The 16,013-nt window shown below is 45.6% G+C and overlaps 1 protein-coding gene across 3 annotated transcripts in view; it reads left to right on the top strand.

Annotated features, from left to right (window-relative positions):
- The first annotated feature begins 1,024 nt into the window (after positions 1–1,024).
- LOC112222541 (integrin alpha-8) overlaps positions 1,025–16,013 on the top strand; it is a 50,869-nt gene continuing 35,880 nt past the window's right edge. For 2 of the 3 annotated variants that reach the window (XR_006079716.1, XM_042304679.1), the window contains exons 1-12: positions 1,027–2,086; positions 2,742–2,890; positions 4,767–4,867; positions 5,011–5,134; positions 6,869–6,930; positions 8,722–8,767; positions 11,104–11,229; positions 11,312–11,356; positions 11,836–11,879; positions 12,990–13,046; positions 13,194–13,246; positions 13,783–13,988. Coding sequence is in view for 2 of the 3 variants with exons in the window: in XM_042304679.1 (XP_042160613.1) it covers positions 1,899–2,086; positions 2,742–2,890; positions 4,767–4,867; positions 5,011–5,134; positions 6,869–6,930; positions 8,722–8,767; positions 11,104–11,229; positions 11,312–11,356; positions 11,836–11,879; positions 12,990–13,046; positions 13,194–13,246; positions 13,783–13,988 (1,201 nt within the window). In the remaining variant the exon portion in view is untranslated. Of the gene's footprint in view, positions 2,087–2,741; positions 2,891–4,766; positions 4,868–5,010; positions 5,135–6,868; positions 6,931–8,721; positions 8,768–11,103; positions 11,230–11,311; positions 11,357–11,835; positions 11,880–12,989; positions 13,047–13,193; positions 13,247–13,782; positions 13,989–16,013 lie in introns of all 3 variants that reach the window. The other variant, XM_042304680.1, reaches the window with a different exon arrangement.

The raw sequence follows: 16,013 nt of genomic DNA, 5'->3' as shown, positions 1-16,013 counted from the left end.
GAGAGAGGTACGGACAGCAAGAGGAGTGCAGAGAGACATAAGGAAAGAGATTGAGAACAGCAGAGGGAAAGAGAGGGAGGGGTAAAGAAGGAAGAGGGCATGCGAGGGGAGGGGTTAAGGAGAGTTGGGGAAACTTGTCTCCATCTGGTAGGTCAAGGTTGCTCACTGTGACTCCCTCTCATCACCATGCAGACTCAGATTATGTAACAAGCACAACACACACAACCCCACCTGGTTCATATCACTTGTCAGAAAATATAAAGAAGTGGTTAACAGTAACATCCCATCTCTACACACGCACACACTAACATAGAAACACATACATTTCAGCCTAAGTACTTCATTTTGGACAACAGCTAAATAAATCGTTACTCAGGTCATCACAGATCACAGATGTTTGGACAATGTGGTCCACATAAGTCATGTTTCTCTAACACAAATGGACATAGAGCATCTCTTTTAACATGTCCCTCATAACAGCTGAGAAAGAGCAGTACTCCACAGCAGTCACAGTTTTACAGCTCACTATGACTTTATGAGACTTTCAGTCTCTTGACAACAATGAAACACTCTGAAGTTTCAATTTAATTAAAACTCCTGATGCTGATTAGGAGCAGACTGAGTTAACGCAGGAACACACACACTTTACACACTTTACACACTTTACACACTTTACACACTTTACACACACACACACACACACACACACACACACACTGGACTAGTGATGTAGGCGTAGTGGTATGGTCTGCTTTGATAAGACAACACTTCAGATCTACTGTACAGGTTGTAGGCTATGCAGGCAAGATGTCTACAACACACACACACACACACACACACACACACACACACACTGGACTAGTGATGTGGGCGTAGTGGTATGGTCTGCTTTGATAAGGCAACACTTCAGATCTACTGTACAGGATGTAGGCTATGCAGGCAAGATGTCTACAACACACACACAAGTTGTGTGTATCAGAATAGGTTACGAATTTATTTATAGCTTCACTTTTGGGAGAGGACTCGCGCAGGACAGGGGACTGGTAACGCGTGCCGTGAAAACCCATCACACACACGCACATAGACCTACACACACAAACACATATAGACCCACACACACAACGTGTTAGGCCTAACCCATCTTTAGTTTTAGTCCGCGGGCTGGCGTGTTTAACTTTAGATCTCAGTAATAATTACGCAAGATAATTACCGGTGATTATTCTTTAATGGAAGGAAACGCACCTAATTAAACCCGCGCGGTCAGAATGAACGGTTTAATAATAAAACGCCGCGAAACGCGAGATCTGTAATATCAGACTTCAATCAGTATCACCACACTGACTGAGGTCATGCCATATTATAGGACTATTGTTCGTGCGTGCGTCCGTGTAAGTGAGCGAGCGAGCAAGAAAGAGAGAGAGAAATAATTAATACATCCACTTTATAGTATTATTGCTTCTCGATCCAAACCTACGAATGGAGAAAATTGCTTTTTTCCCTCCATATAAAACGATAGCTTTATGATGCAGCCACTTGGCGCGCGTTCTGATGTGGTCTGGGTATGGTCTTGAAGTGGGTCGAAGTGTTGTGCAACGGGGGCGCGCACAGAATAGAAGCGCGCTGCCGCAGCGACAGGAGAGTCTGGCTACAGGCTGTAGAGGAGTTTAGAGTGTGTGTGAGTGAGAGCATCAAGAGATCTGACCCGGCGGAGAGTGTGTGTTAGTGACTAGTGTGGGAGACAGCGGCGAGAGCGGAACGCACGGGGACGCACAACTTGGGATAACTCACCTGGCTGGACAGAAACATCTCTCTCCCCCCATCTCGCCTATCATCTCTCTCCTTGCTAAGGGATTCGAGCGGTGTGATAGACTACTGGTCTGGCTGCGGGGAAGGTGTTAATGTGTGCCTATAGGATGTATGCATTTGGTGGGATGTTGTGTCGCGTGGTGTCGGTGCTATGGCCTGTCCTTTCGGTTGTCTCGGGCTTCAACCTGCATGCGGAGCACCCTGCGGTGTACCGAGGACCAGAGGGGAGCTACTTTGGTTACTCCGTGGACTTCTACCGACCGACCCCCGAAAGCAGCACGTGAGTCCGAAACAGTCCGAGACCACAACTATCACTTTAAAACATTACAGTTGTTATTTTCAATTTGGAACAGCCTACAAAGGTCTGCGGGTTCATGTTGGGTTAATATGAATTAGGTCTGGATTCCCCGAAACAACATGTCCGGACATAGAGATTGGTTAATTCTCCTAATAAAATAGTAGAATAAAATATCATTATTTCAACAGGAAATTCGTCTTGCAAGTGAACACAAATACAGTAACAAATGTCACAGAATAGTAAGCTGTTGGGAGTTTTCCAAGCCCACCAAGACTACAGGAAACAATATGTCATATTGCTAGTAGCCTACTGTACTTGTGCTTTCTGTGCTGACTCTGTGATGAGCGCTGGGATTTGTAAACAAACTGAGGGCTGTTTTATTACCAAGATGCTCCTATCATGATTCTTGTTTCAGCTCCTTAGTTCTATGCTCTGGATAAGAGCTTCTGCTAAATGACTAAAGTATTAATGTGTCTTGCCCAATGTATATGTTAATACTCTCTCTCTCTCTCTCTCTCTCTCTCTCTCTCTCAGAGTGTGTGGGTCTTTGTGTGTTAAAGACAATTTCTTTCTCTTAAGTTTTGTGTGTGAACATTCGGTTAGTGGCACTATATCTCTGTCATGACTGTCCCTGCAGGTTGAGTGTGTTGGTGGGAGCGCCCAAGGCCAACACATCCCAGCCAGGCATCATAGAGGGAGGAGCTGTCTACTACTGTCCCTATCCCCTAAACCCTGACCCCACCAAGCAACCCTACAGCTGCACACAGATACCCTTCGACAACACCAGTGAGTTACACCATGCGGTGTACCTGTGTGTATGATGTGTGTGTGTGTATGTGCTAGTTTTGCTCTCACAAAGTTAATGAGTGAGTATGAAGGGGTTAACTCCTGCCCATGTGGTTGGCTTCAGGTTTCAGGAGCACAGAAGAACTGTACATGTGTGTGTGTGTTCCTGTTAGAAGTGTAATTTCACCCGATGCACTTACATACATCCGGACAAATAACAGAACACAAGAGAGCGCCCTCACCACTAATGTGTGTGTGTGTGTGTGTGTGTGTGTGTGTGTGTGTGTGTGTGTGTGTGTGTGTGTGTGTGTGTGTGTGTGTGTGTGTGTGTGTGTGTGTGTGTGTGTGTGTGTGTGTGTGTGTGTGTGTGTGTGCGTGTGTGTGTGTCTGTGTGTGTGTGTGTTATGATCCACATGGTCTTTGTCAGCTGGAGTGTGAATGAAGAGGGCCATAGAAAAATAACTACTATTCATGTCTATGAGAAGGATATGTCGGTGGGTGGTGGCTGAATGCATCTGTCTGTCTGGTGTTCTGGAATTCGGGTCCTGTCACCTCTGTTTCTTTACTGAAAAAAACGACTTCCTGTTGCACTAACTGGTCTATTCTGATAGGATGGGCAATCAATTTCATAGAGATTAATAACTCCTCCACTGTCGTTCTCTCTCTCTCTCTCTCTCTCTCTCTCTCTCTCTCTCTCTCTCTCTCTCTCTCTCTCTCAATTATCCTGGGGAGGGGTAAAGTGTGAGTGTGTAAGAAGCGGTCAGCGGGCTAGGGGGCTAAACTGTGAGCACATGGGAATTCATTTTCCCTCTGAGACTGTGAGACTGGAGGGGATAAGAGGGGGAAGGAGGGGATGTCTGCTTTTTATTAGATCTTCAGATTTGTGTGTTGTGTGTGTGTGTGTGTGTGTGTGTGTGTGTGTGTGTGTGTGTGTGTGTGTGTGTGTGTGTGTGTGTGTGTGTGTGTGTGTGTGTGTGTGTGTGTGTGTGTGTGTGTGTGTGTGTGTGTGTGGTGGATATGGCTAAGTTTAGTGTAGCCTCATTAATACAGGTTCAAACCAGCAACATAAGGGACAGACACACCCACGCATATAATCTATCATCACACACACACACACACACACACACACACACACACACACACACACACACACACACACACACATATAGAGCCATACAGGGGGAAGGAGAGAGAGATTGAAGGAATTAAGCAAATTAGACTAGAGAGGGTGCATTATGGTGATCAGTGTCATGGCTGTGGTGTGCCTGGCCTGGTGCAGTTAAAGGGAAGAGAAGTAGCCACTTACTGGGTTAAGAGTTAGGAACAGTGTGCAGGTGTGCATGAGGTCATTCTAATGACAAAACATGACACAAGACATATGGGGATAGCTCACTCAAATTTCATAATTAGCTCATCTCTTTCTTACCTTGTCGTCTAGTATGGGCCGGGAGAAACTGCAGTCTTCAGTGTGTGTGTGTAGGCTGCTGGTGTTTTATGAGGCGTAGAGACTCCGTCTCTCTAAACAGGCCCAGCTGGCCTTCAATAACACAGGAAAGGATCTGCATTGGAGCAGGCTAACACACACACACACATACACACACACGCACACACACAGTAATGCACATTTTGAGCATGACAATGGACATTAAAGATCAAGGTGTATTTCTACAAACTTCAATAGAAACATCATTTTAAAAAAGTTAGTTATGTCCATGTTACTTTAGTTAGCTAACAAATTTGGGCCTTCCATGGTGTATAGGCAGGCATGACCCATGTTGTACAGAGACTAGACCTATTAGGACTGGGCCAGGTTGATTGATGCCATAATAAAACTCTCTTCCTCTTTTCCCCCTCCCTCCCCCATCTCTCTCTATAGATAACAGGATGATTAAGGTTAATGGCACCAGGGAGCCTCTGGAGTTCAAGTCACACCAGTGGTTTGGAGCCTCAGTTAGAACTCACAAAGGCAAAGTGGTGGTGAGGAATGATATTCTGTCTAACCCTAACCCGTCATAGATGTAAACCACCAGTGCTATGACTAACTAATACACTTTGAACCAGTCATATACATGTATTGTGTGTGTGTGTGTGTGTGTGTGTGTGTGTGTGTGTGTGTCTAGGCCTGTGCTCCTCTCTACCACTGGCGTGCTGTGAAGGTGAACGGTGAGAAGGACCCGGTAGGAACCTGCTATGTTGCCGTGCAGAACTTCAGCGCCTACGCAGAATACTCACCCTGTAGGACCAGTGAGTTCACACACACACTAAGGTTACTATCAGGTGGCCATTCGTAAACACACACTGGAACACACAACTAGGCTTGGGCAGTATACCGTATATACCGTATACTGGGGTATTTGGAAAAAAGCCACAGGATGGTTTTTCAATACTGTCAAAACAAACGTATTTCAATTCATTTGAATATTTGTAGCAACTTTTTAAGCTATTACCTGCAGTCAACTTGTGCAATACCTTAGGAGATAAAGCAGATTGCGTTCTTCATTTTAACCTGTCACAATATTTTAGATGAAGCTTACAGTAGTTCCCCAGAACAGTTGAGCCAGTCACGTGTTTGTTTGTTAATAGCACCATGGGAGAAAGCGAGCTGATGAGTCCATAACTTTCTATATCTATTGGCGAGTCTCTGTTGTGCAGCGCACATGAGGTGATGAAGTTACACTTGGATGCAAATCACTGCTAAATAATGGCTTTCTGCCAGAAGTCAAAGAGCTCTGGATGAGTTGTCTGTATAGCTGCCGTTTTTTCCCTGGGCTTCTACCAATGTTTTTTTTCTCCCCCATTCATCTCCCATCTACACATGCTGCTCTTCTTTTAGAAAAGCACGCGTCACAACTTTTCATTTGCACAACATCTCTTGTTTACTTTTGCTTGGAAATGTCCACACTCACCGAAAATGACATTCGGTAGCTACTTGCTATGCTTGGATAACTTTATGCACTGTATTTGCCTGTCTGCAATTAGTTTATGTTCATTTTCGCTCGTTAGCATTTAGCTATGTAATTTCGTAATTAGTTTGTGCAAATTTTATTAGCATTCTGGTAATAGAGGCCCAATGGGCTTTTCTTGCATTTTTACCCCCCCCCCCTTGTGTTCTATGCCGGTAATATCGTAAATCCCGGTATGAGAGAAGGAAGGTATGACAATATGAATATCTGAATACCGTCCAACCTAACACACACACACACACATACACACACACGCGCACACACACACACACACGTCTGGTGTTTTAGTGATTCTGGAGGTTATTTAAGGGTTTGTTTTATGTTGTCAGTGATATTCGACAACATCGACATCAAACAACCTAAAAGGAAAACATAAAACATTCTACTCAACTGGACAGTTTTTATTGAGATCAACGTGATGGTCCCAAGGGGGTTGGACGCACAATGCTACTGTACAAACCCAGCACACCTGCGCTCGCACACGCACACATACACATATCTACACACGTATGCACACACACACACACACACACACACACACACACACACACACACACACACACACACACACACAGTCTCTGTAATGTCTGTAATGTTTCCAACCCAGTGTGTGTATTTCAACAATTCTCTCTGGGAGCTTCCTGTTTAGAATTTAATGTGGATTTATGACCTCCGAGCTTACACACTCCAGCTAACACACATAGCAGTCAGTATGTGTGTGTGCGTGTGCGCGTGTGTGTGAGTAGTTACGACTCATTTCACCTCTCCTCGGGGTGCCTCTGGAACATGGGGAAGGATTCATTATCGGCCAGGTTTATACATACACACACACACACACACACCATACACTCTGATTTCTTCCACATAGAGTTTGGACATATGGAATAGTGGAGAGGTAAAGTTCGAGCTACATGGAGGGCCAGGGTCAGACTTTGTGGAACACTTCAACTAATAACAATTCCTCATAGGAGGATTGAAACGATGTTCTGATATGGTGTGTGATTGTGTTTGTCAGATGATCCAGACCCGGAGGGACAGGGTTTCTGCCAGGCCGGGTTCAGCGTGGACTTCACCAAGGTAACAACCATCACTACCCACGTGACGTCCTCATCACCGTCCATGTCATGACATCCTCATCACTGTCCATGTCATGACATCCTCATCACTGCCCATGTCATGACATCCTCATCACCGTCCATGTCATGACATCCTCATCACTGTCCATGTCATGACATCCTCATCACTGTCCATGTCATGACATCCTCATCACTGTCCATGTCATGACATCCTCATCACCGTCCATGTCATGACATCCTCATCACTGTCCATGTCATGACATCCTCATCACCGTCCATGTCATGACATCCTCATCACCGTCCATGTCATGACATCCTCATCACTGTCCATGTCATGACATCCTCATCACCATCCATGTCATGACATCCTCATCACTGTCCATGTCATGACATCCTCATCACTGTCCATGTCATGACATCCTCATCACTGTCCATGTCATGACAATCCTCAATACAGAGAGAACCCCTTAGTTATTTTCTAACACACAATCAAAGCCGAGTCAACATATTCCGAGTCGTGTGTGTAAAAAGACCTGTTTGTCATAACAGCCTCCCTCCTCATCCTCACTTTCTCTTTGTCTGACTCCTCCCTTCTCAGGACTATAGAAAGACACACAATCAGGGTTAGAGGGGAGGGAGCTAGGAGGCGTGCAACTTTGTCCGTTTCAATCACAGAGGGCCTTGCTCATGTGAACATCTGAACCCTCTGCCTCTCTGCTCAATGTACCCTCTTGGACAGGAAGCTGTCATTTTCAACAGGAAGTACACATGGATGACTGAAGACAGTGTACACACACACACACACACACACACACACAGAGAGAGAAACAAGCAGACATTGTCTTTTATGATTGTTTCTTCAATGTTTATCAATCAGTGTATACAGGTACATCAGGATGAGCTAGGCCAGTTCAAGGTCCAATGCAGCCATTTTATCTGAATATTTAAAAATGTTTGGGTAACAATGAAGTACCTTACTGTGACTGTTTCCGATTAAAAGGGTAAAAATAAACAAAAACAGCTTCTTAGCAAAGAGCAATTTCAAAGCAAGAATTTTGCTATAACTGTCTGGGAGTATTCTGAGTGGAGAGGGGAAAACTGAAAATTAGATGTTATTGGCAGAGAGTTTTGGAACTGACTTTCTTATTGTTCTATTAACTAATGTACTACCTGATGATGACACCAGGCAGGCCAAAACTACATCCCAACAAAATAGGCTGACATTTCAGATTGTCTTTTCAAACAGCTCTTACACTAAAAGTGTATTATCATAATGTGGAAATATATATAAAACACAGGAAAATCATGTTTCTAACTGCACTGGGCCTTTAAAGTGCATTGAATTTGGTTTGACACAGGTAGATTAAGTATTGTCACTTACAGTGGGGCAAAAAAGTATTTAGTCAGCCACCAATTGTGCAAGTTCTCCCACTTAAAAAGATGAGAGAGGCCAGACAGTCTGCTTGGAGTTCGCCAAAAGTCACCTAAAGGACTATCAGACCATAAGAATCAAGATTCTCTGGTCTGATGAAACCAAGATTTAACTATTAGACCTGAATGCCAAGCGTCACGTCTGGAGGAAACCTGGCACCATTCCTATTGCTATTGTGTGTAGATTGATGAGGTGGGATTTTTTTTTTTTTAAATCAACTTTAGAGTAAGGCTGTAATGTAACAAAATGTGAAAGTCAAGGGGTCTGAATACTTTCCGAATGCACTTTAAATTCAGCTTTTGTCCAGTCTTGAGGAAGTTAGTCCTAACCCTGGACTGACCCAGACTTTCTCTTCCTCAGGAGGGGACACTGGTGGTGGGTGGACCTGGCAGCTTCTACTGGCAAGGTAACATTAGCTCCCTCTATGTGAAACACTAGAATTGCAAAAAAGAGGCAGAGAGAAAGGGAGAAAGAGATGAGTTCAGCAGCACGATCAAGGCACATTCCTGCACCAGACCTGGATTCACATAGTATTTGATGAAGCACTGCTCCAGTTCATTTCTCTCATTCCTGATGTGCAGTTTGATCCCAGGAGAAGCCAGATTAGGACAAGGTAGAGTGAGAGACCTTCCCTCCTCTCTCTCTGATAGGAAGTGTTTGAGTGAGTCTAGTCTCAGTTGTAATGAGCTGATCAGAGGGAAATGGGGTGTGGAGGAACTCCCACTCACCATGATAATTAGTGTGTGTTGGAGGGCAGACACCTGCTTCACAGTGGACCTTGAAGTTGGAAAGTGTGTGGGTGTGTGTGTGCTGTGGGGGGGGTATGGTGGGAGGGGTTACTCTTCCTGTCTCTCCTGTCCTGATGTCTCCTTGCTTATCTTCATTGAGGTGATATTAGCACACAGCTGTGTGTGTGTGTGACGGTGACTGTGCATGCAAGTGTGCATTTGTGTGTTTATGAGAGACAGTTACTAATACAGGGTAGTAAACGCTCCTCCTTTTATCACGGTCACATCATGTTAACCTCTGTGCCCTATCGCTCCAGTCACTTAATTCATTTTAAAAACGAAAGAGGATACATGCTTTTACAACAAGAACTGCCTACTATGTCTGCCATATGTGTAATGAATATGATGGTAGACAGAGAGCTAGTTTCAAGCGCAGGGTGTAGCAGGTGTTTATTGTAAAGGACCACAGGAGGAGGCAGGTAGCTGGGTCCAGGGGCAGGCAGAAGGTCATACACAGGGGGTCCAACAAGGCAACAGTACAGGCAGTGAAAAGGCTGGTAACGTAGTCCGGGAGATCAGGAAATATGTAGATGACAGGAAATCTGATAGGCTAAGGTACAGGCAGGGAATAGGCAAAAGGCGTCGTTAGTGAGGCAGGCAAAAACGATCATACACGGGAGGAGTAAATCACGGGGAAAACCAGCTCAGAAAGACGTGTGTCACAAAACAAACAATACCTCACAGTGATGGGGTGCAAAGAACTGAACCAAATAGTGCGTGATAATGACATACAGGTGTGTGAACAGGTGATCAGAATTCAGGTGATTGGGATCTGGAGAGTGAGCTGCGTTCAGGGGATCTACGTTTTTGAGGGTGTGAGTTGGATGCAGATGTTACAATATGCCTTCAAAATGGAGCGAGAGACAGAAGTGGGTGAGAGAGTGAAAGAGAGATGGATAGTCAGTGAGTATTTTTATGAGTTCATATTATGGTGTATTAATCCTTTGTTGAAGGTGGTTTATGATCTCTCTATGCCCCTGGTGTGTGTATAAGCGTTTGTGTGTGTGTGCATGTCGTTGCCCTCAGCTTGGCTCAGCTTCCTGGTGTTTAAACACTTCCTCTAGATGTTTATAAAAGCTCTGAGCAGAGAGTTTATTGTCTCTAATATACAGCTATTATCACAGGTGATTATGCTGAGTTATTATGGGAAGCCTTTTATACAGCTTATTATCAGAGGATCTGAAGGAACCTCTTATACTATCAGTAATGAGGAAGTCTGCAGAGGGCTAGGGGTCTGTTTCTGTAATTAGGGTTAGGAGCTGTCTGTGGAGTGTGTGTGTGTGTGTGTGTGTGTGTGTGTGTGTGTGTGTGTGTGTGTGTGTGTGTGTGTGTGTGTGTGTGTGTGTGTGTGTGTGTGTGTGTGTGTGTGTGTGTGTGTGTGTGTGTGTGCGTGCGTGTGTGGAGAGGGTCTGTGTCTGTGGTTACGGTCTGTGAAGAGGGTCTGTCTTGTCTGAGTAGAAGGTCTGTCTTTGTAAGTCTGTGACTTGGGTTAGGGTCTGTGTAGGTATGCGTCTGTATTTAGGCTTAATGTCCAAGTCTGAAGGGAGTTAGGAAAAGTGTAAGTCTGAGACAGGGGCGATTTCTCTCTGCCAGGACCCACCACATTAAGGAGGATTGATGTGAGGTTGAGCTGGAGATAAAGCAGTAGGCCTATGTTTGTCTGACCTCCCCCTCCATCGCACAGCATTTACTACAATAGCAGAGAGAGAGCGAGAGAGAGAAAGTGTGTATGTGTGTGTCATTCTAACTCCAGCTAACAAGGTGTTTCAGTGTTCCTCAGGGAAGAGCACCTCATACCTGTGAGTTTCATAACAAATGGCAGGAAAGTGTGTGTGGGGGCGTGCATGTGTGTATGATAGACTGACAGTGCGGAAGTTATTGCTCCCCATTGGGTCTGGGGTTGGCCTGTTCGTTAGTTGACCATTGTGTGTTTCTGACCTCTCTCTCTCTCCAGGTCAGGTGATGACTGCAGGCGTAGCAGAGATATTGAATGGTTACTCTCTGAAAGCCGTGCTCAGGAGAGTCCCTGGAGAGAAACACACACACGCTGCAGCTGATACCCATGACGACAGCTACCTAGGTAACACACACACACACACAGTTTCATCTACACACACAAACACTCACACGCTCACTCACTAATATATGTCTCTTGTCTGCAGGTTACTCTGTGGCAGTGGGGGAATTCACAGGAGACTCAGAGCAAGGTAAAAGACAACACTTTCATCTCTGTGTGTTTGGTGCTTGCAGGGTTTCAGAGGCTACTCCCATGAACTGTAACTAACTAGTAATTACACTGCAAACTAACCAAGAAATGTAACTTGCTACAAAACCATATGTTCTGCCTCCTACATCTTCCTAATTAAAACATGGCACCAAGTGCCAAACCAAAGGTTGACACATGGTTGTATTATGATTTTATTGTGGTTGTAGGCTGGTTGTGGTCTCATCTTTGAATTCCTTAAAGCTGGAGCTTGCTGGCTTGGGTTTGTGGTCTGGTCTGTACTGGGAACAGGGTTGGGGGAGGTACTCATATCAAAACCACTCTCTATCTTTCTTCAGCTTTTAGTGTCTTCAGTCAGGGTGGCCTAGAGACAGAGACACCCTGAAAGGCAGGCATCCAGACAGGCAGACAGAAAAGCAGGCAGGCAGTGTGATGTAATGTGTGTTCCTCTCTCCTTTCCAGAGCTGATAGCTGGTGTTCCGAGAGGGGCACAGAACTTTGGATATGTAAGTACAGAATCACACGCATGCATAACAGCACACAACCACACACACACACACAAACACACACACACACAGTATATGTAAGTATTGGATTTTAAAATTCCTGTGTGTCCAGAGAGGAAATGTTTCCAAAGTAGAATTCCATTCCTAGTTACTATCGCTTAGCAACAACAACTCCCCCCACTCTGACCACAACACAGTCCTATCTGTGTGTGTTTGTGTGTGTCCTGGACTCTCCTAAATGACACACAACTTCCTCTCCATGAGAGCTGACCCAGCCTGACCCCTTTCCCTGACACACACATGACCCCTCACCTCTAACACACAGCTCATTGCCTGCTCACACACACGCGCACACACACACACACACGCGCACACACTGACAGACACTGAAACCTAGATAGAGATGTATTCAGAGCAGACAAGACTGTGAGGTTGTGTCAACAGGCTCTGGGGCCGGTAGCCCTCACATTTGTGGTCAGTGGGCGTCAGGGTTAGGTCTGTTTGGCCTGATGAGACTAGAGTAGCTGTCAGCGCACGTTAAGCCTCTCAGACCTGGGAAGACAACCAGCCTGACACCCCTGAGAGAGAGGCGGAGGAGGGGGGGCCAGGGAGTTAAGTGTCTGCACATGTGTCTTTCCCTCTGTCTGCCTCTCTCTGTCTGTCATTCCGAGCGACTGTCTGTGTGTATGTCCGTCCGTCTGCCTGTCCGCCTGTCTGTTTCTCTATATTTGTTGGTGTTTTGTGTATGTGTTTGTCTCTCTAACTTTGTGAGTGCGTGCACATGTTTATGGGTGAGTGTGTGTAGCCCCTGGCTGTCTCCATGTGGTTGTTATTGTAGGTCTTTTGAAGGAATTCCCAACCCCTCTGTCTCCCCCACATCTGGGGTTATGGAAATGGAGGGTACGGAACAGAGGAGGGGAGGGGGTAAGGCAATGGGGACGATGGGGGGTTGAAGGGGCGAGACAGGGGGAAGGGGGACCAGGCAGAGGGAAAGAGAGTTTTGGGCTGAAGAATTCTGCTTCTATTTCAGCTCATTACATCCTGTGAATGCGTTTGCATGATGCCTGTGTGTACCCGTATTAGGTGTGTGACTCTTGTGTCCTGTTTCAGGTAGCTGTGATTAACTCCACTAATCTGACATTCATCATGAACTTCACAGGAGAGCAGGTCAGTAACACACAGTAACGTCACACACTTACACACACACACATACACACACACATACACACACTGCTATTAATCTTTTACCTGACTACTTTATAGCACTGCTGTACATCCCTGACTGTAGAGTCATGTTGTGAAATGTTTTGTCAGATGGCTTCCTACTTTGGCTATTCTGTGACTGTTAGTGACCTCAACGGAGATGGGTGAGTTGTCTGTCTGTCTCTCTCACTTTTTCTCTCACTTTCTCTCTCTCTCTCGCTCGCTCTCTCAATTTCATTTTCAATTTAAGGGGCTTAGCTTTTCTCTCTCGTCTCTCTCTGTCTGCCACTTTGTCACTTTTTCCCTCTCTTCCTGTCCCTACAGATCTTCATGGTTCTTGCAGTGAAATAATTGTTTAGTCCGAGCTAAGAATGAAGACAGTTGAGTGGGCGAGGGGGGAACGAGAGGGAGAGGATTGTTAGTATGTGTTCCAGCTGTAGCTTGTTCTCTGATTCTGATTACTGAACTCTATTTCTGGAGCCAGACCACATCCTTTCTGACATGTCTGTATAACACACTAAGCTATGTGTGTGTGTGTGTGTGTGTGTGTGTGTGTGTGTGTGTGTGTGTGTGTGTGTGTGTGTGTGTGTGTGTGTGTGTGTGTGTGTGTGTGTGTGTGTGTGTGTGTGTGTGTGTGTGTGTGTGTGCGTGCTGCCCTCTGTGTGTGTGTGTATTTTAAAGCTGTGTATCTTTCCCCCAGGTATGATGATGTACTGGTAGGAGCCCCTCTCTACATGGAGAGAGAGAGGGAGAGTAAACCCAAGGAGGTGGGCCGTGTCTACCTGTACCTCCAGCACTCCCCGCTCACCTTCTCCGAGCCCCTTCTTCTGACGGGAACACACACCTTTGGACGCTTTGGCACTGCCATCGCCCCACTAGGAGACCTCAACCAGGACGGATACAACGGTAAGTGTGTGTGTGTGTGTGTGTGTGTGTGTGTGTGTGTGTCTTTCCCCTGTCTTTCTTCCCGTTCAGTGTCCACTCCCAGTGTATTGGTAGGCAGAGGTTTTTATATGTTTCCTCTTCATCTCTGGCTGTTTGGTCTTGGAGAGCGGATATCTTATCAGATGCTCCGATGGGGGAAACCGAAGGTTCTTCAGCCAATCAGGAATTGCGGTGTTAGTGTTTCCTTGTGGAGTACTTCTCCCACTTCCTGTACTGATGATCAGGGTTTGAGGTGTGTGCGCGCGAGTGTGTGTGTCAGAGAGAGAGTTATTTTTAATCTCCAGATGTCAACTAAGATAGGGGCATCTGGAAGTTTCTGTCCCGCTGCCCAGAGTTCATTCTGCCTCTCGTTGTGTTTGCTTTTAAAACACACACACCAGTGGAGGCAGATGAGGGGAGGACGGATCATAATAATGTCTGGAACAGAGCAAATGGATTCGCATCAAACACATATTGGATACCATTCCACTCATTCCACTCCAGCCATTACCACAAGCCTGTCCTCCTCAATTAAGGTGCCACCAACCTCCTGTGACACACACACACACACACACCCAAACACGTTCAGGTCTGGAGCCCAAATGCTTTTCGGAGCCTCAGGCATTTCTCTGGTGAACATATGATAACAATCCTACTTAGTTATTTATGTATGTGTTTATGTTCTTAAAATGAGCCACTCTCCCTCCACTCCCTCCACACCATCATCATCAACAGTACTAAATCAATAAACCTGAATCAATGTCTATCAGTGTGGAGGCATAACTCAATCAGTCACTCAAACGCACATATAAGACAACAACCTCTCCCTCAATGTGAGCAAGACAAAGGAGCTGATCATGGACTACAGGAAAAGGTGGGCCGAACAGTCCTCCATTAACATCCCCGGGGCTGTAGTGGAGCGGGTCGAGAGTTTCAAGTTCCTTGGTGTCCACATCACCAACAAACTATCATGGTCCAAATACACCAAGGCCGTCGTGCCGAGGGCACAACAAAATATTTCCCCCCTCTGTCACACAGCCTGGAGTGGTGGGTGCAGAGTCAAGCACAGAGAGCAGAGGATAATGTGTAAAACCAGGCTTTATTGCGGCATCCACAACACACGCCCAAAACAACAGGCGAATATCAAAGAAAGTGTCCAACCCAAAACAGGGCACAAACAGACAGGGAGCACAACACACAACAACCTTGACTAACAGAGAACAAGCCCGCACAAAAACAGGCGTGCCTAACAGGCTTAAATAGTCCTGAATCAAAACTAAAACAAGAAACAGGTGCAACCAATAAGACATAACAAACAGAAAAGGAAAAGGGGATCGGTGGCAGCTAGTAGACCGGTGACGACGACCGCCGCCCGAACAGGAAGAGGAGCCACCTTCGGTGGAAGTCGTGACACCCTCAGGAGACTGAAAAGATTTGGCATGGGTCCCCAGATCCTCAAAAAGTTCTGTAGCTGCACCATCGAGAGCATCCTGACCAGTTGCATCACCGCCTGGTATGGCAACTGCTTGGCATCTGACCAAGACCTATATAATAGGCAGTGTCAGAGGAAAGCCCATAAAATTGTCAGATTCCAGTCACCCAAGTCATAGACTGTTTTCTCTGCTACCGCACGGCAAGCTGTACCGGAGTGCTAATTCTAGGACCAAAAGGCTCCAAACTTCTTCAGGATTGGTGGGTCCCCTGTGGTACAGTTGAGCTAACGTAGGCCAATGCGATTAGCATGAGGTTGTAAGTAACATAAACATTTCCCAGGACATAGACATATCTGATATTAGCAGAAAGCTTAAATTCTTGTTAATCTAACTGCACTGTCCAATTTACAGTAGCTATTACAGTGAATACCATGCTATTGTTTGAGGAGAGTGCGGAGTTTTGAACATGAAAAAGTATTAATAAACAAATTAGGCTTATTTGGGCAGTCTTGACACAACATTTTGAACAGATATGCAATAGTTCATTGGATCAGTCTAAAACTTTGCACATACA

This window comes from Oncorhynchus tshawytscha, linkage group LG23 (assembly GCF_018296145.1).
Source record: "Oncorhynchus tshawytscha isolate Ot180627B linkage group LG23, Otsh_v2.0, whole genome shotgun sequence".
Classification (NCBI taxonomy): Eukaryota; Metazoa; Chordata; class Actinopteri; order Salmoniformes; family Salmonidae; genus Oncorhynchus; species Oncorhynchus tshawytscha.
Note: the sequence above shows the minus strand (reverse complement) of the source record. Positions and strands in the feature narration are given on the sequence as shown.